Below are 25,762 nucleotides of genomic sequence, written 5' to 3' on the forward strand. Positions count from 1 at the left end.
CCGAGAATTGCAAACGAAACTTAAGGTTGGAAGTTCTATAAACTATCTTCTGTATTCTGTTCGAGATGCGAAAAAAAACTTTTACGATCGCGGTAATAAAGTTGTTCAAATGGATTTAATATTATAATTTTATCCGCGGCAGAATAGAACGGAATCGTAACTTTTTTAATTTTTAAGAGTGATATTTAGTTACTATAAAACTGGCATTATAAGATTTTCTGTAGTTTTAGCAACACACTCAATCACTTGACGAGTCGAGTAATTGGTTAATTGGCAATAACCAGGTTCAATTGAACGATGAAAGTTATGGCCACATAATGTGAACCGGACCGGAGATTAACTTCCATTCCTCTTTTAATATTCTTATTAATGTTGTGGCTTTTAAGAATTTAAATTGCCATTTATTCATTATAAAACTTATACCTATTACATACGATTATAAAACTTTCAATTTAGAAATTTTTATTATTATTATTGATATTAAAATGAGATTTTTGAGTTTTTCAAATCTGTAATAATATATTTTTCACTTGGATTAATTACAATTGATATCAAATTAAATAATAATAATTTAAATATTAAACAAACAACTTTTTAGAAATTTTATGTATATTTTTTTAGTTTTATAGTTTTCTAAAAATTAGTTTTTAAGCTCATTTTATAGGAATAAAAATGTAAAATATTATAATCCCATTTGCTGTATTTAAATGGCTTATCTTAATTTTTTGAACTTAAAAATTTTTTAAACAGAATTTTAAAAACGTTTTTATTTTTTCCGTCCTAAATATAGAACAAGAAAAACAGAATATTTTCGTTTAAAATAACACACCCACTTGAATCATGATTGGCTTGCCAGCATTGATTGGCATTCTACTTCATATTAAATCCAAGCTCCTAGTAACCTTTCAAGTAATATTTTCTTTAATACTTTTTAAAATAAATTAATATCAGTAAATCACACATTACATAGATCATTATTATATCATTTAATTACAAATTTTTCTTGTCACCTAATCTAACGTTTGATTTTAATTATGATTAACTAATGACGTTCAATGCTGGTCATTAATTACTAGATGTCAATGTGATGTTATTTGTGGAAATAATTTTAGCGCTTGGGACCATTAAATTTATATATAAAACACAAATTTATAGAAATATATCTAAAAGCCCCTAATTTTAATTTTTAAAATAATAATAATAATTGATTTATAATTTTATTTTAAAATAAAGTTTGATGTTTTATTTAAATAACATATCAAATTGAATTATTATGTATTCATTTCCTAAACAGATATGTTAAACAGAACGACCGAAACCACTTGATCTTGCGTGACGTCACGCATACCAGAATTGATATACAAATAAATGAAAAACATATCTAAAAATATCTCCCCTGTCCTTGTAGTACAGAAAGACTTGAAGAAAAAGTTAATATGATTTTAAATGTGAAGAATATAAAACATGCAAATGACTTTTGGACATTTTAAACATGATAAATAGATCTAATTAATATTTTTATTATGGCAATAAATTAATCTAGCAGTCAGGCTATAATGTAATTGGATGTATTGTATATTTAAGTATTCATTCTATATCTGTTGTGCATTTTTTCATTTTTAAAATTGTTTGATAGTTAAAAAATAAATGTACTATTTACATAAAAAAAGAACAATCTCAGTTTACAGTAAACTATAAATCCTATAATAGACAGTACATACCACAAGGTAAACTATGCATTTTAAAAGTTAATTTGAACTGATATTAATTTATTTTTTAACGTAAAATTTAAGTAAAATTCCCACTTTTTATTAGAGAATGATGTTTCTTGTGTGAGAATAACAATTTCCCTCTTGATGACTTATACTCTGTGACATATATTGTTTTAAGGACGGTTATTCCCAACTTTAATCATATATTATTTATCAGCAAGCGTCAGGCAGGGAATAATTGTACCTCTGAGAATCTGAAAGATATAATAGCTATATGCCATCATCCAATTGAAATTTTTAAGGTTTATGTCTATCGATGCAGAAAAAAACACTGTCTGGGCACGAGATAAAGTAATTGAAAGTGGTATCTTGTACTTTACATAATTTTGGTTGTCTCGCAAATGTCTTTGCGTGCACAGAATTTAAAGAGAAGTGTTAAATTATCAATAAGTTTTTTCCCTCTCTTATTTTAATGCTAAAAAGATTTATAATTATCTTTATTCTGTTTAGAAATTAAAAATAAATTCATTGTTATAAATTATTAATAAGTAGAATAATTCGTGTTTTCACTATACATATATTCTTCTATATATCAAATTAAGAATATGCTGCAAAGAATACGTAAGTAGTTTGCGTGTACATTACACTATTAACAATAATAATTGAGGTTTACGCAAAGTAGCACAGAGGCACAATCACAACATTGTAATTAGTAATAATATAATGCCTCTTTCACTGCGATGAAACAGGCTGTCATAACTTCTATCTGTTTTATGATTTTAAGATTATTTTTAAGTATTAAAAAAAAGGAATTTTACAAATAGAATCAACTTGACAGATGTTATTATCTTCTAATCACTTAAGCTAGAAATAACCATATATTACGCAATAAATTTAGTATTTTTTCTCCTTTTTTTCTTTTGGAATCAATTATGGAAATGGCAGTGTCGCTAGTCGGTTTGAGAAGCGATGGCGTTGCTTGCGGGTAGAGCGCCCTACAGTGGCGATTCTTGCCAATACTAATGCCCCGTTTGTTAGAAGGCGTACAACAGACAGAGATGTGCTACACACAGACCGACACGGAACTGGTGCCGTTCAAGCTGTCTCCAGAAAGTCGGGTCGATGTTTAAGTACTGTGGAGGTAACATTGCCTCAGATAACGTTTAAACGAGTGATTTTTTGGTCAGAGTCGTTACAGCTATTCCATAATCTGTTTTCTTCATCGACATCTGGTAAGTTCTTATCTAAGTAATATAAAGTTATAAATCAAAAAATTTTACTGTGGTGAGATAAAAATTATATTCAGAAAAAAACCGCAGAAATTTAAATAAACAGCTAAAAAAATAATAACAACTTTGTCTTGTTGGATTCTCTTCAACCTCTTCGGATAGTCCTTAAAATACTTTTATAGCGAAGGATTTTCTTATAGAAATAACATTAATTATAATTTAAAACAGATACAATAGGCTATATATTATTTTTTTAATAAAAAAAATCCATTTACTTAAGAATGAAATGATTACATGTTTGAAATGTTTTCATTTAATGAATCGAATAAGTTTGTTTCCCGTAAATATTTTAGAAGAATATCAATTATATATATTTGACTCGTGAAAAAATCCGTGACAATAAGACATTGTGAAGTTTGAAAAATTGACGTAACGAGAGGAATGTTCTCTATTGATCGCCCAGATACCATACCACTTGTTAAATACTTAGGTTATCAAAGCAGAAATACTTATAAGAAAATAGCTTTAATCTATTTTTCGTTAGATTATATAAGATAGAAATTTATATAAGAACGAAATAGCGAATAAAGGTTAGGTTAACATTAAAAATGTATAAATTTTATAATGTGTATAATTTGACATAATAAGTACTCTATGGAAATCTAGTGAAGGATTATTTTAATCATTTGATTAGTGATCCCTGTAATATCAGATTATATTATTTACTACAGCAATACTTTTAATGTTAATGAATGATCTAAATGTATTCTTAATGACATTGCTTATCATAAATAAATAAATATTTACTGAGCTCCAGTAAATAAAATAAGTATTTTTGCAGAATTAATGCAATCTAATGATAATTTAAAATAGATCTTAAAAAACTTCGTTATTTTTTTATTGTTTTTTTTCTGTAAATGCAATGCGTACGGAAAGAAATGTTTATTGGTCTCTGTGGTAGCATAAATCTATTTACATTCGGAGTAACTCTTGGTCGTCAAAATGTGTGTGAAGCTATGTAGACTTCACGAAATCATTTCATTTATCTAGATTTATAATAATGTTGAACTGGAAATTGTTATCTTAATGTGTGTCTCTTTGTAATTTTATTTAAGATCTATGCTGAACTTTTCCTATCTTTCAATCAGCTATACATATGTAAGTCGTTGCATTAATATTAAGGTTCCATTAGTTTCTCCATTAGGAAATTTATTCTTTAATTTCTTAAATTACAATTATAATTCTATTTATTGTTAAATTGGTCTTTATAGAAAATTGTTATTGGCATTTTAATGTTTATAAAACCTATTTTGCTTTGCCGTTTTCTGATTTACACTAAAATTATTTTGTCAGTTATTTTATTTTATTTTTTTGTTAGTCGAATATATTGACTTTTTTTTATAAAGAAAAAGACCATCCCATCTGGAGTAGATCATTTTATTGGAAAACAATCAAATCCACGTGACACACTATTCTTAACACGATGTTCTAATTTTCTTCTATTGAAAATTTCATCTGCTATTGGAAAAAGATGAAAACCGACACTGAAATGGAAATCGAAAATGAAGAAAGATTATCGAAAAGCATATGACAATACATTAGTAAAAAAAACTTTATTTATTTTTTATGAAATATAAATTTTTAAGAATAGGAATTATTATTTAAAGGACGTGGAATCAAATAAAAATTATTATTTCGTATTTAGTGAAAAGAAGTTTACTTCTATCAATTATTTATGGACGTATTTTTAATATAGTATTGGTTATACAAAACAAAAACAGGCTGTAGACACTAACATCAAAAGATTGTCGTCTGAAATCTCCTTTCTGGCAATCCTTTTCCTCAATTAATGGCTGATATCATTGCCTAAGTCTTACTATTGAAAAGCCTTCAAAATGCCACAAAGGATTCACCGGCTTTATTGTACAGGTGTATACTTTTATCTGCTAATTAAAAGACACACATTTAATTATGAACGGCATTGCTAATTATTCATTTAAAATTTAATATAGCAATATATTTTATTACAAAAGTTATATTTATTCTCACTACTACTTGGAGGGAAAGTTTGTTCTTTACAACTAACACACACGAATCCTTAAAATACAGAAATGATAAATGGAAGCGATATGATTATTTATATCGCTGACTCTTGCTCAAATTGCATGATAACAAATAAGAAACTCTTCAAAGCAGCTGCTGGAAACATGGAATGCAATCGGCTTCCTTTCACTTTGCATATATTAACAGTAAGGGATACCATATAGATAGATGATCACTTCTTCGCCAGTACGTTAGCAAGATTGAGTTTGGCAGCCAACTTTCTCGTATATGGGAAAACTTTTTTCTGTATGATGTGAGTATTTGAGTAGGATAAAAGTAAGAAAAAAAAACTACTGATGTGAACTTAAATTATACAGTACGATCGAAGAAAGTTGGATGACTTTGTCTAGGAAATTCTACGCTTGGAATTTCTAAATGACAAATGCTAGCTGAGAAAAATGATTGATTTGTGAAAGGTGATTTGACACTGTTTTTGCTCGACACTTTTGGGAAACTGTCAAATACAGAAAACATACTAAAATATTTTCTTTTCTGAAGTTCATTTATTGAATCAACTTGGATAACTATGGATGGACTTATTTACTTAGTCCGAACGAATACATTTTGAATAGAAATACTTTTTATTGAACATGTTTGTATGCTATTTACATATATAACGTATCTTCAGGAAAATGTTTTTGATGTACATAAGCTTATATTAAAAGCTTACTCATTATATTTTTTGAGTATCAATATATAAACCAATAATAATGTTTACTAATGATTAATAAATGTCACATACGTAATATTTTGTGTGCTAAACTATAAATCTATTTACTTTGTAAACATTTGAAAACTTCCTGCTATTTCTATATTTCCAAATATATATAGGCTATATATTTTTTTCAGTAACAATGTCATAAAAGCGTATTGATTATATACATTTTAAAAATATATATTTACAGAATTTTTGTTCAAACTATTTATCATCAAAAATTGCTCTATAAAAATTGTTTTGAATATTTTATCTTCAGAAACAGATTAAACATTTGGGATGATTTTTAATCAAAGAAAATTGTTTTTAGAAAAAAACAAACAAAATTCTTTGATCTAACCGAAAATTTCTTAATGGATTTTGAATTATTGTATACACAATATAACCAATGATGTATAGCTATTTGTCTTCTTCTAGAACATAGATAAGTACATTTTATACTTTTTCTTATTTATAATTTAATTTAGTACGGTTTCTGTTTAAAAAATAAATTTTAAATACAATTTATAAAGTATTGAACATTTAATATTTATTTCAGGAAATATTCGATCGAAAATATTTAATTATATCTGTAAAATGTATATATTTTAGAATAAATTTTTAACAACATTCTTAAATTCTATTTACGAGATGTTATTGCTTAGTAGGCAGAAAGCAGTAGTTGGTTATTACTTTAGAAATTAAAGCCGTTAGGCAGAAATCAATTAATTTCAAACTTTAATTATAAACCTCTTAGTTTTTGAACAAGATGGATATTATCTTTAAGTGACCATCACTACCCACTTCAGTTGTTAAGTTAAATTATCAGGTTTTTTTCCTTTTTCTTGAAGAGAATTATATAATAAATTTTAAAAGTGCTTCTTTATGAAAACGAATAAAATTTATAATTGTTTATACTCAAAGTATATTTTAACTCTGTAAACATGAAAGAGATTCTTCATAAAATGTAACTTGATATTTTTATTTTAAAAACAAACTCTATATAAATAATTTTAAAATAAATATTTAAACCTTTTGCAAGAAGATTTTCTAGTCATTATACGAAAATTGCATTCTTTTTTTTCTGTTTCTGTAATCTAAAAACTACGAGGCATATTTTTTTCGAGTTTTTTTTTTTATCTCGAAAACACAATATTGGCTGGGTTCTATTTGATAACTCGGAAAGGTTTGATATAAACAACTGTTCATTGTTATACAGGTGTATTCCCTATACTGAATCGTCTTTTCCTTTTTTTTTTCCTCTGGTATTGATCGTAGTTAGATTGCGAGGAGAAATAGAATTATGTGCGGCAATCTAGAATTGAGCTTAGATTGTCTGCCATTGACGAAAAATTGAACATGGAGACAGAATTATCTAAAGAATATAGTGGCATTGTTCGAGTAGTATAGGTTATTCCGATGCTCAACTTTGGTAATATCTTGGGAGAGATAAGAAGAAGCTTGGATTCCGAGATTTATATTCTCTAGATAGGAATTATTCAAAATTGAAATGTATTCATGAAAAATATACCTGTTCAGAATCAAATATTGAAAAGGTTATTTACGAAACTCGGTTATTCGCATTTAAAGAGAGTTTCGAAAGATAACCTTATTGTGTTTTTATTGATTTGCGTCCTAAAGATTAATTAAAAAAAAAGAAATATTGCCTCTTCTAATAATGTTAGAAAATAGTCAATAATAATATTTTTCTTTTTTAATATAATTTTCCAAAAATAATATTTTGAAAAATGTAACAAAATTATACTCTTTCCATATTTAATGTATCTTGGCTATCGATAGATGGAAGGCAATAAATTTAGATGAGTCGGGCAACCGTTCTCATATTATCATTTGCGAGTTACATTAAAATGTGAATATTACCCGAAGGCATATTTTAACGATCACTTATGCAGCGAATTTGGTTGTCATATCGACTACAAGCAATTTTTTTCGTTTGAAAGAAGAGTAATGCTTATTTAAGTGGAAAGTATCAAGTATTTTCAAATGTATTATAACAGATTTATTGTAAATTAATTTGACTTAGGTAAAGAAATATCAAAGTTATATATGTACTAAAGGCGTAAATTAAATCGTAAATGTTCTTAATATGCAAAAGTTTGCATTTCGAGTGATTAAGGACGATTTTACACTTAACACAAAGCGTTTAAACGTTAGCTGTGGATAGTTAAATGTAAATGGATTGCGAATTATTTAAAATAAAACATTCACAAATGAAGCCATTTGACATTTTTATTATGATCATAACGATAAATTAGCTAATAATATCTTTTACAATACAGCATTTCGCTGAAAATGCTATTTAACCTATAAAGAAAAACCGTGTAAGCAGATTTGATACTATATTAAAAATATATATTATACATATTTATAATTTTAATATTTAAATTCGCGATTAAAAATATAAATTAAAATATTTGCTTAAATTAAATTTATTTCAAAACATAAAATTACTTCAAATAATAATTTTTCTATAAAAATTAATCGTAAATTGCTATGTAGAAATTTTCAGATTATTTTAATAGGAGAAAAAAATTGTTTTACTTCCTTCTGCTCATCTAAATAATCCTTAATTTTCTAGAAGAATTAATTTTCAGAATTTTATGTGCATCATTCAAGATTGTATTTAAGCTTACGTATGATTTGAATAGGCAGCAATTTAATTTTCGGACTTATTTATAAAACAATGCAATTAGAGGCTGTGGAATTTGTGGTAGCACAAATTAGTCGAGGGTAGAAAAAAATATAAAAAGGTTTATCTGAAAAGGCTACTACAATTCGTGTCCGTGCTTGATAATCGCTATGAAACAACCAAATCGACCTATTAGGTTTCGAAATGGCTCTATCTCTTCATTCAGAAAGATAATTCAGTCTGGCTTCATTTGCCACATTCAATAAAAAACAAAAACGATGTCTGTTTGACAATGTTCTTTTGTAAAATGCTCTCCTGTTTTGCTACTATAAAAGTCTGGCAGATAAACTCGTTAAAATGATTAAATTTAAATATTTGTATTTTAATTATTTTGCAAATTTATTTGAATGTTTAATATTTAATTTTTTTAAATTAGATTAAGTGTAAAAAAAATTAAAACACATTTATGTGCGAAATTTACTCTGAATTTTATGTTTAGAAATTTCTAGATATAAATAAATAAATTGCAAGTAATTAACAAATTAAATTTGCAAGATCTGTTTTGTATGTTAAACAAGGTCTAGTTTCAATGGAAAATTACAAATAAACGTATTTTACTTCTAAAATTTAATTAAAATTGTTTTATAATAAATAATAAAAAAAATTAATATTTTTCGAATTAATTTTATTTTAATGTTATTTTTTTCATTAATTATTTTTAAAAAATCGATAACATTTAATACAAATTTATACTATAGAATTTAAATTTTGCTAAAAATGGAAAGAATAAATAAATTCTTTAGAAAGTACCCGAAAATTTTAAGTGATTAAATTTAATATTTATAATATTGCAACTAAGCAATAAACTAACAGTTGAATGATAGATAACGGCGGCACAACGAATAATACATTAATATAATCCAATATCATTGGTAGACATTTATCATGAGAATGCCATATACTTCTTAATATTTATGAAAATTTTATCAAATTATGCTTGCTCCAAGCTTATCTCTTCGTATTATACTAATTCGTCTTCTTTTAACAATAAACTACATCATTTAAGTTACTCAAGTTGCCAGTAAATTTTCTCTTTCGGTTTCTTTGAATCGAGTACCATGGAAAAGACATTTTGTTCCTGTCTGTCTTCGCCCATATTGAACCACCTTTTCCAATTCAATACCAAGTAAACTATTAAGTCTTTGAACATTTTCCTGTTTGGTAAAATTATCCTTTTTCTTTTCGAATCGATGAACATAACAGAGAAAAACATATACATATATACACAGACGACATTTAAATCTCTAAGTTAGTCTCTGCTTGTAAATAATTTGAGTTGAATATATTAACTTTACTTAAATATAACTATAGGCATAAATTAAAAGAAGATAAATGATTTATTTTATTTTATTTACAATTATAAGTTTTTAAATTTTATGTAAAATTTAAAATTACCACGAAACATTAAAACAAAATTAAAAGAAAAAAATTATTTTAAAAATTTAAATTTGCAATTGAAATGCTAATGAAATGGCTGAAAAATTATTTAGTTTTTTTTTTTCATTTTGAAATGTAAAGTTTAATTTAAAATTATAAATTTTAGTAAATATTTATTTTCGAATTAAAAATTCGGTTAGACATTATTTAAAAAGAATATTTATGCAATATTAAAATTTTAAATATTTAATTTCATTATCGGTTTTTAATATCGTAATAAATAATTATTTCCATTCACTTTAAAATTTCACGCTACTATACAACCTTAATTTTACTAAATATAATTAACTTTTAAATAAATTGCTTGATGATATTTAATAGTTACTAAAACACAGTTTGCAACTTAAAGTGATTAATTCTAATCTTTTAAAAATAAACTTTGTAAAAATATCGATTTTAGAATCGTATACTTGACACTATGAAAGTAAAATAATAAACAAAATTATAAATTTGAAAGACTTAACATGTTATTTTTCTTCTATAAAATAATAATACAGAATTAATACAATAAATTAAAATTGATTTATGATAGAAAATTAGCTATATTATTTAATTTTCAACATTTGACCTATAATAAGGTTAAAAGCACAATATCATTATTCTTGTGGGTCGACTTTTAGCAGGCAGTTCATTCCTGGAGCAGTTCCGTGGAATGCTTCTAGAGTTGAGTACATGGAAGCTCTTGGGATTGTTGAAATCCGATCGGGAATGCTTAAGGCTACCTTCTCCTTGGACATTTTGACCTCACAAGATCTTCTGCAATGTTCGTAGGAATGGACATGAATCTTAATATCTGGTATTTACTGTATGTCATTATGTAAACGTGTGGGAAGTGGCGAAATATTATCTTCGTAATACTTATACAAAGCAAATAAATCTACTCAACGGGAAAATATTGTCTAGATAAGCAAACAAGGATTCATTACGTAAGGAATTTATAATAAATTAAGTAATTAGACATCAAATTTAATTATAATTAATATTTTTGTAATGTTTTTTACGTTGTAGTTGCGAACGAATAAAATATTTCTGCTATTTTGAATTCTCATTATTTTATCAAAGAAAATATATTAATTCTGACGTTGAATAATTCTGAAATATTTTTAGATTTATCAAAATTTTAATTACGGATTAATAAATAATGTTTTATTTATTAATGTATAATTAAAGTTGAAATATTTAATTAACTTTCAGAATTTTTACAAGAACATGAAATTTAATAATAACGAAAGTTATTCTATACATATTATAGTACGAGTTTAATTATTTATTTCTATAAAATAAACTATTTAAATGATGTAAACTTGTCACTTTAAATAAATAAAATTTAAATTACTTTACTTACATTTAAAATTACTATTATTTATGTTAAGTAAATTGTGAAAATCTCATAAATTCGCTAGTGAAAATGAATTGAAATACTTCTTCTTGTCTTATAAATCATTATATAGAAGTAACTATACAATATAAAATCATAATTTATTGCATTTCTGAAGATTTTAAACCTTATCATGATAAACTTCCATAGGGTTTTATTTTTATGCAATGAATCACTTCGATTCTACCTTAGAATGTATCAGTTTAAAAGGAAATGTAATTAAGTTATTATTAAGCGATACTAAAGCTACGTTAAATTACTTTGTCAAAACAGGCCGTTTTCGCTTGGCTGAGATAAAAGGTAATATTAGTCGGCATAGCTAGTCTTTCAGAAACTTTCAATCTATTCAACTTGAGCCTACACATAGTTTGCTCTCAATATCACCATTGAGGTCATGTCTGTAATACAAAATCCGTGTTTGAGGCTTTTCAGCTTCTAAAACTTTTATTTCGATCTGTTCACTTCACCATTCGATTTCTCTCCAGTTCGCGATATGGTTTCCAAAATGTTTCCTTACACCTTTTCATTCCTTAATTCGTGTTTCCGTTAGAATGATCATCTAAGAAACTTCTATTTTGTTTTCTTCTCCATTAAAAAGGAATTTTCTCTCTTCAAACTTCACTAAAGAATATTAATTGACTTCTTTTCTTACAGAAATTTCAAAAAAAATTATAATTTTATTCTTCTAAACCTTATATTAAAGTTATAAATTCTTTTTATTGTTAAGAAAACAAACTTTTGAACTACGGAAATGTTGTTAATAATCGATCAGATATTTATTAGTGGAAGGACTAGTTAAGATAATTAAGAAGAATCAAGATTGATTTCTGGTTTATTTATAATTTCACGAACCAGTTAACCTATTTAAGATAAGTATTTGATTGTGAACATTGCTAAATGAACAATAGAAAGAAAATTCCGCAGAGCGTGAAATCTTGCAAGAGATTGACATGTTTCGACTGATATGACGTCTATTTAATGATCCAGAACGTACTGTATGTGGTGATGCAGCATCCTCATTTACTAGCTATTTAGGAAGTAAAGACGTTTGTTTTGCTCAGGAAGCTTTGGTCAACTATCAAGCTTGCTTTTTATCTACAGATATATGATAAAGACGAACAAGATAAATTCATTCTTGGCTTTTCTCTGGTTGTATTCACATCAACAATAAAAAAAAACCAATCCCCTCTATTAGAATTCTATCTGCTAATACAAAGGCAGATTTTAAATGAATAGCAATTATTTAAGAAATAAGTTTTGAAACTATTCTATATTTATAACTCTTTATAATAGGCTTTTATACAAAATATCGAGTTACTAAAATAATTAATGCATTTATATTCATTTATGTGGAGTCCGTAACACAGTTTAAAAAGAGTTTGTATAATAACATCAAATGACTTTGGAAACATTAGACTTGTCTGACTAAACTAATTTTATAATTTAATATGCTGACTAATAAAGCTTCTTTTATTAAATGTATACTGAAAGCATATCGTTGTTTATTTATAATGACTTTATTTTTTATTTATTTTTTGCTAATTCGGAAACTCGAAATATCGTTTCCATTTACAGTAGATCTGGAAGGATATATTTTACGTTTAAAATAGAAAATATATCTGTAGAAATGAGTGATTTTCGTAGCTTAAAAACTGATTTATATATATATTTAAAGAAAAAACAACGTAGTATAATTCTTTTGATATATGTACAATAATAAAAGTGAATATTTAATTTTTAATTACTGAAATAAATTCTTACAATAAATATTTAATTAGAAAAAACAAGTGTAATTATATATAATAAATTAATTAATTTAAATTTACTTAATTTTTATACTGATGCAACATAAAATAAATACTGTTTTTAATTTTTATATAATTGGTTCATTTATATTTAAATATTATATTAAATGAACTGAAAAGAATACATTAAAATATAAAATCTCGTCCTGTTTATCTAACAAATCTAGAGTATACATAATTTTAATATTAATAAAATTAGAAAAATCAATAAAAGAAGCGTTAGCTGATAATATATAACACAGTTTACATGTAAAAAATTTTAATTCAATTTTACAAACTAATTATTCGAAGTGCGTGTAAAACTTAAAACTTATTGTCAATATTATTTTGATGATAAACTTCAACTTGTTTAAATAAAATTATTTTTTAATTAATTTTAATGCATTAAATATTTAAAATTTAATATAATTTAAAGTTAATATTCGAAAAAAAATTTATATAAAGTGAAATTATTCATAGACCTATATGTAAGTGAATAGTAATATCCGTAAAAGATTTTTTGTGTATTTCTAAATAAATATCTTTAATAGATTTCAGCATCAGTAAATATTTATTTTCTTATTTTATATATTTATAGATTTCGAAACATATTAAGAAAATGTCCTACTCCATCTTATGGATGATAATTCTTATGGATTTACAGATATTTATCCATGCAGGTAAATTTAGTTTATGGATTAAATGTTGTTTTTAATTACTCAGAACAAACATTAATTAAACTAAATAATTTTTATAGATTAATAGTAAGAAATATATTTTAAATTGTTAATAAATTTCTTAAAATATTTATTAAAATAAATAATGTCAAAAATGTAAGGTATATTGTGGAAACTCTTATCAAAATAGGTTTATTATTGATATGGGCTAGATTCTATATGCATATATAACTTATCTATTTTTATACACAATGTAAAATATATGTCTTTATTTCACAAAAACCTCAACAAATCTGATTTATAGATTTTTTTTAAATTGAATAAATCAGATATAAATATGAAATATTTTGAGAGAGAGAGAGAGAGAGAGAGAGAAAGCGTACTTATTTTCTTTGGTTAGAAATATCACTTAAATATTTTTACTTGGTTAAAATTTATTTAAAAACGTAAATTTATGATATAAATTTTTCTATATTTAATTTGATCTTCACGAGCTTCAATTTTGCAAATTACCCAATAAAATTTTTGCTAATATTGCACATTGTTGTGCACACTATCGTTATCGTTAGAAAATAGCAATTTCGGTTCCTACTCTCATGATGCATTTAGGATACTTCAACATCTCAACTATATCTAAAAGGAGACGATAATGGAAGTTATTACCAAATCATCTAAAAGGAGATAAAATACTCCACATTATGATATATTGGAGATATTTTCAAAATAGCCTCTTTCTAAATAACGCACACATACACACACATATATATAATATAGACTATATTTTAGCGGTCAGTTAAGCAAATAACAGTTTAATGCGTGCAAAATTTTGAATTTTACAAATAAAAAAAGCGCTTATTTTTATGAATATTTTATAAATTATAATCAATAAAACAAATACAGTTTTTTTTTAAGTTTAAATGTTACATAGTTATAAATTCACTATACTGAATACGAAGTAATATTGGCCGATACACCTAGTTGTAATTGTTGTTGCAACACTTAAAATTTTTCAAGCTATAAATAAATTTTATAAGTTTTGATGCAATTTTTGCAAATAAACATTTTATTATATGAATGGTAACATTTCTTGCATTCTTTACGCATTTACAGGCATCTACTTTAATCTTAAGTTTGTAAGGAAGAAATGTTTTCAGATATGTGAACTTCACAGAAATTACACTCTTTAGAAAATATGTCATTTTTTTCAAGAGTAAAGCTATCGTAATTTACGGCTTCAACGGCTCGAGTAGATTTACCCTTCATAAACTTTCCAGTTTTAGTTCGGAAACTATAAATTACTTCATTCTTTTATTTATGAGCTGTGTGAAGTATTGAGATAATAGCTAAAAATTACAAACCGACGCCAATTATTTAGCTTTTGTTCTGACAAACGAGGGGTAATGTACGAAGTTTTCAAGAAAATACAATTTTTTTTTCCTTTATTCATCTTGTGTAGCTAAACATAATTAGCAACAGAATAAAATCGATTTTTTTTTATATTATATAGTTAAATTATTTTATCAAAATATAAACTCTGTTAGATAAATGTTCTAGTAGTAAAAATATATACATTTTAAAATAATAGTATAAATTTAATTTCATATTTTATATCCAAAATAATCGAAAGTCTAAATAATGTTGTTTATATAAATATTTATGACTTAAATATTTTATATCTAATTATTAGGCCTATATCTGTGTTTATCCGCTATTTATTAGAATAAAAGTAAGAAATTTTTACTTATGAAAAGATTTTTGATATAAAAAAAAAAGATAAATGAACATCTTTTGTCAGTAGAGTAAGATTGCTCATTAAAATATTCCAATAGTTGTCAATGGTCCGTTAGTTTAAAGCAAGCCATAAATAAGTATCCTTAGGCAAAGACATTGTTTTTTTTTCTTTCTTTAAAAGAATATCTTTTCATAAGAATAATTGCGCAAAAATACTTTAATTTTTGAAAAAATAAGTAAAAATAACAATGCTTATCAGTTTGATTTAGTATATAATTATCTCCGTTTCAGATAATGCTCCATTTGATTAATTAAAAAATGAATATTACATTGTATATCATTTCGATATTTTTTAAATGAAAAAATCAATTTTCCTTTAAAAGAAATTCAAATGATATCTTTAAAAATGCTAGCAAATTTTATATATACTGCGACATTTCATTATTAATCATTTTATATTTTCGTATGATAATTTTTTACTCTTAAAATATTGGCTTGAAATGGAAATTTATAATTAAAATTCGCTGCCAAATTTTACTTAATGTAATGCATTCATCATTTATACAAGATGTTGGAACGGCTTTTATAAAATTCATTCGAATCATACTCTCAAGAATTAGTTTCCATTATAGATTTTTTTAAACCGATTTTGTACCCTTTTAGCCACTTTTTCTTTCATTATGTAAATAAACAGAATGTAAATCTATTAAACATTCATCAAACGAGTTGTATAAATCAAAGCTATCAGAAAATTCTATCAAGAAAAATATATGGTTACATGCTATTTACATAATGCAAAATTGCACAGCCTTGAATATCACACTCGAAATTATTAAAATGAGAATAAAAAGAGGCAATAAAGTGACGCTTAATGTTTTATTTTCAGCTCTGTTCTAACTTTCAAACGCATTAAAAACTTTTAATGAATGTATATTTAAAATTCTTGTTTAGACACCCGAATATTACTAAAAGGATGAACTTATAAAATTTTAAAAGTATTCCTACTCTTAGCATTTTCCTTTCAGAATATCAGGCAAGATTAATGGTAGGCATATTTATGGTACTCATGAGATACGTTTACTAGTCATCTTGACTTTTATCTATAATATCTCACCGAATCTTGCCACATGAGCCACATTGGTACGTTATTAGTTGACAGTTATATTATAAATTGGCTATTTTATTGAATACATGAGTCTTAAATGAATTTTATAAGAGACTGCTTATTAAATATAGTTTAATTTTTTTAAACTTGCATTTTCTAGCCGATTTTATTTAAATTTAACTAAAGTTTAATTAATGAAATCTTTCAAATACTCTCTTCAGAAAGCAATATCAGTTAGGTTAAGTATTTAAAATTAACTTTCCAACGTAATAATCTGCCTTTAAGTAGAAAATGGAGAGGACTTAAGCGAGTAGATGATGCTAAATTGCACCCCAAATTCTCGTTTGAAAATTAACTAGTTACAGGAATAGAAATTTGTGATAAAGTATCGAAAGTTGGAATACAGTTTGGCGATTGTTCCTATGGTTGTTCAACAGTACTCGTGGGATCAATAGCCTATATTGAAGCGCTGGAAATATCAAAAGTATGTGGAACTGTCAACTTCCAGATGTGTACAACCATCTTAACATAGAAAACTCGAGTGTACATAGTGTACATTGCAGAATTAACAATAGAAGAATCTTTTAAAGAAATTTCTTTCTAAATAGCTTGTTATCTCCGTTATTAGTAGTGTATTTTTGCATAATGGAGGAAAAAAGACAGAGAAAAATAAAAAGAAGTCTGACAACAAAATTGAGTTATTCACTCTGACAAATACAGAAGAAGAAACAAGATGTAGTTTTTATCGAGTTAAGAATAACGTCAGTTGCCATAAGTCAATGAAGAGAACACATTAACTGACTTTTCTATTTTATCATATGAAACATTGGAAGTATAAAAATTATTTTTTATTTGTTCCAAACTTATTTAATCTAATGCATTATTTATGTGTTTTTTTTTTTTTTTTTTTTTTTTTGTAAATTTGAAAATATCAGATGACACTTTTGTTTCAAACCAATTATATTCATATTCTAGGATTTTCCAGAATGTATTTAACTTGATTTTATTTGTTATTTAAAATAATAACTATACAAAAATCTTTCATAAATCCTATTTTATATTGTTAAATATGAAAATTAAATTCAGATGAAATCTTTTAAATTTTGATATAAGCAAGAAAACAATGTCAATGGATTCTTTGAATTGTTTTATATTTGAAGGTTACCAGAAGAGAAATTAAATATTGTTTTAAGCATACAAATGAAGTTTTGTCTGTTTATTTATGTAGGGCACCATTCGTATATTTGTTTTATTTATTTTTTTATCAATGTATCTGTTAAATAAATAATGATAAATACTAAAAAATTCAATAAAATTTCCTAATACAGTTTAAAAGTTCTATTCTATGAAATTTTATAAGAACATTTTTCATACCTGGATTTCATTATATTTTATATAAAAAAATACATTGTCGAAAATCCTTTAAAATAGTACCAATAATTATATATTATGTGCTTAAAATCTACAAAAACAAAGTGCCATTTTTTACTAATTTAAATTTTTTTTTAAATTAAAGCGTTGTATTTTTGTTTAATGCAATTTTTATAAAGTAAATTAGGCAAAAATAGTAATAATAATTTATCTGTTGAGACACGTGATCGGGGAAATTTACTCTTTTCTAGTTAAGTTGATTAAATTAAAATGGTAATGTGTGGCAAAGTTTCTAGATGAATGTATGATAATTTTCATCTTTAGCAGAGCATAAATTAAACTAGACACTAATAATGAACATTTTTAAATAATATTTTAGGAGTACCGGGAATTAAATTGAGAACAGTTGATGTTGAAGGAGAGCACCAAAGTAAGTCAAGTTAATTTTATTGTTGTTCTATATAATCTAATTATTTTTTACATATAGTTTTTATGCAATTATAAATTCGGCGTATGATTTAATATAAATCATTTTTTTAGAAAAAAAACAGAAAGAAAATAACAAATTAATATTGCGTAAAAATTTTATTAAGAAAATTTATTATAAAAGGAATTAATATTCTAGAAGTCTTTGCTTATTACAAGGAGTATAATTCAGTGCATTTTGATTACATCAGGACGTCATTTAGCTTTACAACTTATCATTAACATCTGCTATTAAATACACTTGCGTAACTAGATGATTTGCTAATTACTAAAATACCATTTGAGCTATTTTATCATTAAACTTCAGAAATAATGATCATATAAAAATGTAAATTTTAAAATAAATTCTGAGAAAACTGTAAAACTTTCATTTTATAAAACAGAATAAATTTTAAATACATATTTATAATTTTTCCTTCGAAATAAGCAATTCAAACAGGTGATTAATGAGGAGAGTGTTTCAATGCACTCTAAAAAGTCACGAAAAATTAAAATGAATGTAAAAAACTTGAAATATGAGCTTGATATCTTTTTATATCACGCAAAAATAGATTGATAATCTCTAAAAGTCATACAAAAGTCATACATTATAGTCTTTCAACTTTCACCAGTTATTATTGTATCTGATGAATTATTAGGAATTTTTAATAGAGTTTAAAAAGTTTTAGAAAAGAAAGCTGAATTTATTAAAATAATTATTTATATTTTTTCACATAAAAAATGATACAGAATATTGCTAAATTTTTCCACCTTAATTCATTTTTGAAGAGCTTCTTCACTTAGTTATAAAAAATAAACTAATTAATTAAAAAAATATTTAATTGAAGTGTAATTAGCTCTTTTAAATTATGAATGTATTATTGCATTTGGTCTAAGACTTTAATTATGAAAATACATTTACAATGGGAAAAAATTTGATATAAACAATAACTGATCATTTGCAAAATAGCATTATGTAAATATTTTGTTTTTAGAAAGCTAATTAACATTAAGAGGGAAAAAAATGACTTTACTGATAATTGCTGATACAGTATAAATATTTGGAAAAATACAAAAATATATAATTTAATTAGAGCTAACGATGTTTCCTCTCGCTTTTTTCCCCGATAAAAATCTCTTTTTATTCTGTTATTAAGTATTGTGTTATGTATCAAAATGACATATCGATTTATCCCAGATGTTCTGCCAAAGTTTAAATTTGTATAATTTTTGCGCATTTAGGAATATTTCTCACTGATTTCTCCTTGATCTAATGATGAAAAGGAAAATGACACAAGACTTGTCATTTATTTTGCATTTTCAGAACCGAAAACGATTGTTTTCTTAATGTAAGTAAAAGCGTGGCTCGATGAAATCGTTTACAGTAAAATTATTACAGTAGTCTCATCCCAGGAAAATTTTATAATATTCTCTATCTCATGTGAAACTAACATGAAAAAGAAAACAACTTTATTTAGAAAAATATAGTAGTTAAATATTTAATTTCATTATCGGTTTTTAATATCGTAATAAATAATTATTTCCATTCACTTTAAAATTTCACGCTACTATACAACCTTAATTTTACTAAATATAATTAACTTTTAAATAAATTGCTTGATGATATTTAATAGTTACTAAAACACAGTTTGCAACTTAAAGTGATTAATTCTAATCTTTTAAAAATAAACTTTGTAAAAATATCGATTTTAGAATCGTATACTTGACACTATGAAAGTAAAATAATAAACAAAATTATAAATTTGAAAGACTTAACGTGTTATTTTTCTTCTATAAAATAATAATACAGAATTAATACAATAAATTAAAATTGATTTATGATAGAAAATTAGCTATATTATTTAATTTTCAACATTTGACCTATAATAAGGTTAAAAGCACAATATCATTATTCTTGTGGGTCGACTTTTAGCAGGCAGTTCATTCCTGGAGCAGTTCCGTGGAATGCTTCTAGAGTTGAGTACATGGAAGCTCTTGGGATTGTTGAAATCCGATCGGGAATGCTTAAGGCTACCTTCTCCTTGGACATTTTGACCTCACAAGATCTTCTGCAATGTTCGTAGGAATGGACATGAATCTTAATATCTGGTATTTACTGTATGTCATTATGTAAACGTGTGGGAAGTGGCGAAATATTATCTTCGTAATACTTATACAAAGCAAATAAATCTACTCAACGGGAAAATATTGTCTAGATAAGCAAACAAGGATTCATTACGTAAGGAATTTATAATAAATTAAGTAATTAGACATCAAATTTAATTATAATTAATATTTTTGTAATGTTTTTTACGTTGTAGTTGCGAACGAATAAAATATTTCTGCTATTTTGAATTCTCATTATTTTATCAAAGAAAATATATTAATTCTGACGTTGAATAATTCTGAAATATTTTTAGATTTATCAAAATTTTAATTACGGATTAATAAATAATGTTTTATTTATTAATGTATAATTAAAGTTGAAATATTTAATTAACTTTCAGAATTTTTACAAGAACATGAAATTTAATAATAACGAAAGTTATTCTATACATATTATAGTACGAGTTTAATTATTTATTTCTATAAAATAAACTATTTAAATGATGTAAACTTGTCACTTTAAATAAATAAAATTTAAATTACTTTACTTACATTTAAAATTACTATTATTTATGTTAAGTAAATTGTGAAAATCTCATAAATTCGCTAGTGAAAATGAATTGAAATACTTCTTCTTGTCTTATAAATCATTATATAGAAGTAACTATACAATATAAAATCATAATTTATTGCATTTCTGAAGATTTTAAACCTTATCATGATAAACTTCCATAGGGTTTTATTTTTATGCAATGAATCACTTCGATTCTACCTTAGAATGTATCAGTTTAAAAGGAAATGTAATTAAGTTATTATTAAGCGATACTAAAGCTACGTTAAATTACTTTGTCAAAACAGGCCGTTTTCGCTTGGCTGAGATAAAAGGTAATATTAGTCGGCATAGCTAGTCTTTCAGAAACTTTCAATCTATTCAACTTGAGCCTACACATAGTTTGCTCTCAATATCACCATTGAGGTCATGTCTGTAATACAAAATCCGTGTTTGAGGCTTTTCAGCTTCTAAAACTTTTATTTCGATCTGTTCACTTCACCATTCGATTTCTCTCCAGTTCGCGATATGGTTTCCAAAATGTTTCCTTACACCTTTTCATTCCTTAATTCGTGTTTCCGTTAGAATGATCATCTAAGAAACTTCTATTTTGTTTTCTTCTCCATTAAAAAGGAATTTTCTCTCTTCAAACTTCACTAAAGAATATTAATTGACTTCTTTTCTTACAGAAATTTCAAAAAAAATTATAATTTTATTCTTCTAAACCTTATATTAAAGTTATAAATTCTTTTTATTGTTAAGAAAACAAACTTTTGAACTACGGAAATGTTGTTAATAATCGATCAGATATTTATTAGTGGAAGGACTAGTTAAGATAATTAAGAAGAATCAAGATTGATTTCTGGTTTATTTATAATTTCACGAACCAGTTAACCTATTTAAGATAAGTATTTGATTGTGAACATTGCTAAATGAACAATAGAAAGAAAATTCCGCAGAGCGTGAAATCTTGCAAGAGATTGACATGTTTCGACTGATATGACGTCTATTTAATGATCCAGAACGTACTGTATGTGGTGATGCAGCATCCTCATTTACTAGCTATTTAGGAAGTAAAGACGTTTGTTTTGCTCAGGAAGCTTTGGTCAACTATCAAGCTTGCTTTTTATCTACAGATATATGATAAAGACGAACAAGATAAATTCATTCTTGGCTTTTCTCTGGTTGTATTCACATCAACAATAAAAAAAAACCAATCCCCTCTATTAGAATTCTATCTGCTAATACAAAGGCAGATTTTAAATGAATAGCAATTATTTAAGAAATAAGTTTTGAAACTATTCTATATTTATAACTCTTTATAATAGGCTTTTATACAAAATATCGAGTTACTAAAATAATTAATGCATTTATATTCATTTATGTGGAGTCCGTAACACAGTTTAAAAAGAGTTTGTATAATAACATCAAATGACTTTGGAAACATTAGACTTGTCTGACTAAACTAATTTTATAATTTAATATGCTGACTAATAAAGCTTCTTTTATTAAATGTATACTGAAAGCATATCGTTGTTTATTTATAATGACTTTATTTTTTATTTATTTTTTGCTAATTCGGAAACTCGAAATATCGTTTCCATTTACAGTAGATCTGGAAGGATATATTTTACGTTTAAAATAGAAAATATATCTGTAGAAATGAGTGATTTTCGTAGCTTAAAAACTGATTTATATATATATTTAAAGAAAAAACAACGTAGTATAATTCTTTTGATATATGTACAATAATAAAAGTGAATATTTAATTTTTAATTACTGAAATAAATTCTTACAATAAATATTTAATTAGAAAAAACAAGTGTAATTATATATAATAAATTAATTAATTTAAATTTACTTAATTTTTATACTGATGCAACATAAAATAAATACTGTTTTTAATTTTTATATAATTGGTTCATTTATATTTAAATATTATATTAAATGAACTGAAAAGAATACATTAAAATATAAAATCTCGTCCTGTTTATCTAACAAATCTAGAGTATACATAATTTTAATATTAATAAAATTAGAAAAATCAATAAAAGAAGCGTTAGCTGATAATATATAACACAGTTTACATGTAAAAAATTTTAATTCAATTTTACAAACTAATTATTCGAAGTGCGTGTAAAACTTAAAACTTATTGTCAATATTATTTTGATGATAAACTTCAACTTGTTTAAATAAAATTATTTTTTAATTAATTTTAATGCATTAAATATTTAAAATTTAATATAATTTAAAGTTAATATTCGAAAAAAAATTTATATAAAGTGAAATTATTCATAGACCTATATGTAAGTGAATAGTAATATCCGTAAAAGATTTTTTGTGTATTTCTAAATAAATATCTTTAATAGATTTCAGCATCAGTAAATATTTATTTTCTTATTTTATATATTTATAGATTTCGAAACATATTAAGAAAATGTCCTACTCCATCTTATGGATGATAATTCTTATGGATTTACAGATATTTATCCATGCAGGTAAATTTAGTTTATGGATTAAATGTTGTTTTTAATTACTCAGAACAAACATTAATTAAACTAAATAATTTTTATAGATTAATAGTAAGAAATATATTTTAAATTGTTAATAAATTTCTTAAAATATTTATTAAAATAAATAATGTCAAAAATGTAAGGTATATTGTGGAAACTCTTATCAAAATAGGTTTATTATTGATATGGGCTAGATTCTATATGCATATATAACTTATCTATTTTTATACACAATGTAAAATATATGTCTTTATTTCACAAAAACCTCAACAAATCTGATTTATAGATTTTTTTTAAATTGAATAAATCAGATATAAATATGAAATATTTTGAGAGAGAGAGAGAGAGAGAGAGAGAAAGCGTACTTATTTTCTTTGGTTAGAAATATCACTTAAATATTTTTACTTGGTTAAAATTTATTTAAAAACGTAAATTTATGATATAAATTTTTCTATATTTAATTTGATCTTCACGAGCTTCAATTTTGCAAATTACCCAATAAAATTTTTGCTAATATTGCACATTGTTGTGCACACTATCGTTATCGTTAGAAAATAGCAATTTCGGTTCCTACTCTCATGATGCATTTAGGATACTTCAACATCTCAACTATATCTAAAAGGAGACGATAATGGAAGTTATTACCAAATCATCTAAAAGGAGATAAAATACTCCACATTATGATATATTGGAGATATTTTCAAAATAGCCTCTTTCTAAATAACGCACACATACACACACATATATATAATATAGACTATATTTTAGCGGTCAGTTAAGCAAATAACAGTTTAATGCGTGCAAAATTTTGAATTTTACAAATAAAAAAAGCGCTTATTTTTATGAATATTTTATAAATTATAATCAATAAAACAAATACAGTTTTTTTTTAAGTTTAAATGTTACATAGTTATAAATTCACTATACTGAATACGAAGTAATATTGGCCGATACACCTAGTTGTAATTGTTGTTGCAACACTTAAAATTTTTCAAGCTATAAATAAATTTTATAAGTTTTGATGCAATTTTTGCAAATAAACATTTTATTATATGAATGGTAACATTTCTTGCATTCTTTACGCATTTACAGGCATCTACTTTAATCTTAAGTTTGTAAGGAAGAAATGTTTTCAGATATGTGAACTTCACAGAAATTACACTCTTTAGAAAATATGTCATTTTTTTCAAGAGTAAAGCTATCGTAATTTACGGCTTCAACGGCTCGAGTAGATTTACCCTTCATAAACTTTCCAGTTTTAGTTCGGAAACTATAAATTACTTCATTCTTTTATTTATGAGCTGTGTGAAGTATTGAGATAATAGCTAAAAATTACAAACCGACGCCAATTATTTAGCTTTTGTTCTGACAAACGAGGGGTAATGTACGAAGTTTTCAAGAAAATACAATTTTTTTTTCCTTTATTCATCTTGTGTAGCTAAACATAATTAGCAACAGAATAAAATCGATTTTTTTTTATATTATATAGTTAAATTATTTTATCAAAATATAAACTCTGTTAGATAAATGTTCTAGTAGTAAAAATATATACATTTTAAAATAATAGTATAAATTTAATTTCATATTTTATATCCAAAATAATCGAAAGTCTAAATAATGTTGTTTATATAAATATTTATGACTTAAATATTTTATATCTAATTATTAGGCCTATATCTGTGTTTATCCGCTATTTATTAGAATAAAAGTAAGAAATTTTTACTTATGAAAAGATTTTTGATATAAAAAAAAAAGATAAATGAACATCTTTTGTCAGTAGAGTAAGATTGCTCATTAAAATATTCCAATAGTTGTCAATGGTCCGTTAGTTTAAAGCAAGCCATAAATAAGTATCCTTAGGCAAAGACATTGTTTTTTTTTCTTTCTTTAAAAGAATATCTTTTCATAAGAATAATTGCGCAAAAATACTTTAATTTTTGAAAAAATAAGTAAAAATAACAATGCTTATCAGTTTGATTTAGTATATAATTATCTCCGTTTCAGATAATGCTCCATTTGATTAATTAAAAAATGAATATTACATTGTATATCATTTCGATATTTTTTAAATGAAAAAATCAATTTTCCTTTAAAAGAAATTCAAATGATATCTTTAAAAATGCTAGCAAATTTTATATATACTGCGACATTTCATTATTAATCATTTTATATTTTCGTATGATAATTTTTTACTCT

The 25,762-nt window shown here is 24.6% G+C and overlaps 1 protein-coding gene and 1 long non-coding RNA gene across 2 annotated transcripts in view; both read left to right on the forward strand.

The window, feature by feature from the left end:
* The first annotated feature begins 2,777 nt into the window (after positions 1-2,777).
* On the forward strand, positions 2,778-18,440 carry LOC111638890. The gene is made up of 3 exons (XR_002758973.1): positions 2,778-2,944; positions 13,646-13,727; positions 18,311-18,440. It is a non-coding gene; the product is annotated as an uncharacterized LOC111638890 (long non-coding RNA).
* A 5,034-nt stretch (positions 18,441-23,474) lies between these two features.
* Positions 23,475-25,762, forward strand: part of LOC111638887 (synaptogenesis protein syg-2-like) — a 43,649-nt gene continuing 41,361 nt past the window's right edge. The window contains exon 1 of the mRNA XM_023384658.1: positions 23,475-23,551. Within this exon, the coding sequence (XP_023240426.1) occupies positions 23,491-23,551 (61 nt within the window). The 5' untranslated portion in view covers positions 23,475-23,490. The remainder of the gene's footprint in view (positions 23,552-25,762) is intronic.

The sequence above is a fragment of the Centruroides sculpturatus genome, unplaced genomic scaffold (assembly GCF_000671375.1).
Source record: "Centruroides sculpturatus isolate CEXI.00-Female unplaced genomic scaffold, Cexi_2.0 scaffold1336, whole genome shotgun sequence".
NCBI lineage: Eukaryota > Metazoa > Arthropoda > Arachnida > Scorpiones > Buthidae > Centruroides > Centruroides sculpturatus.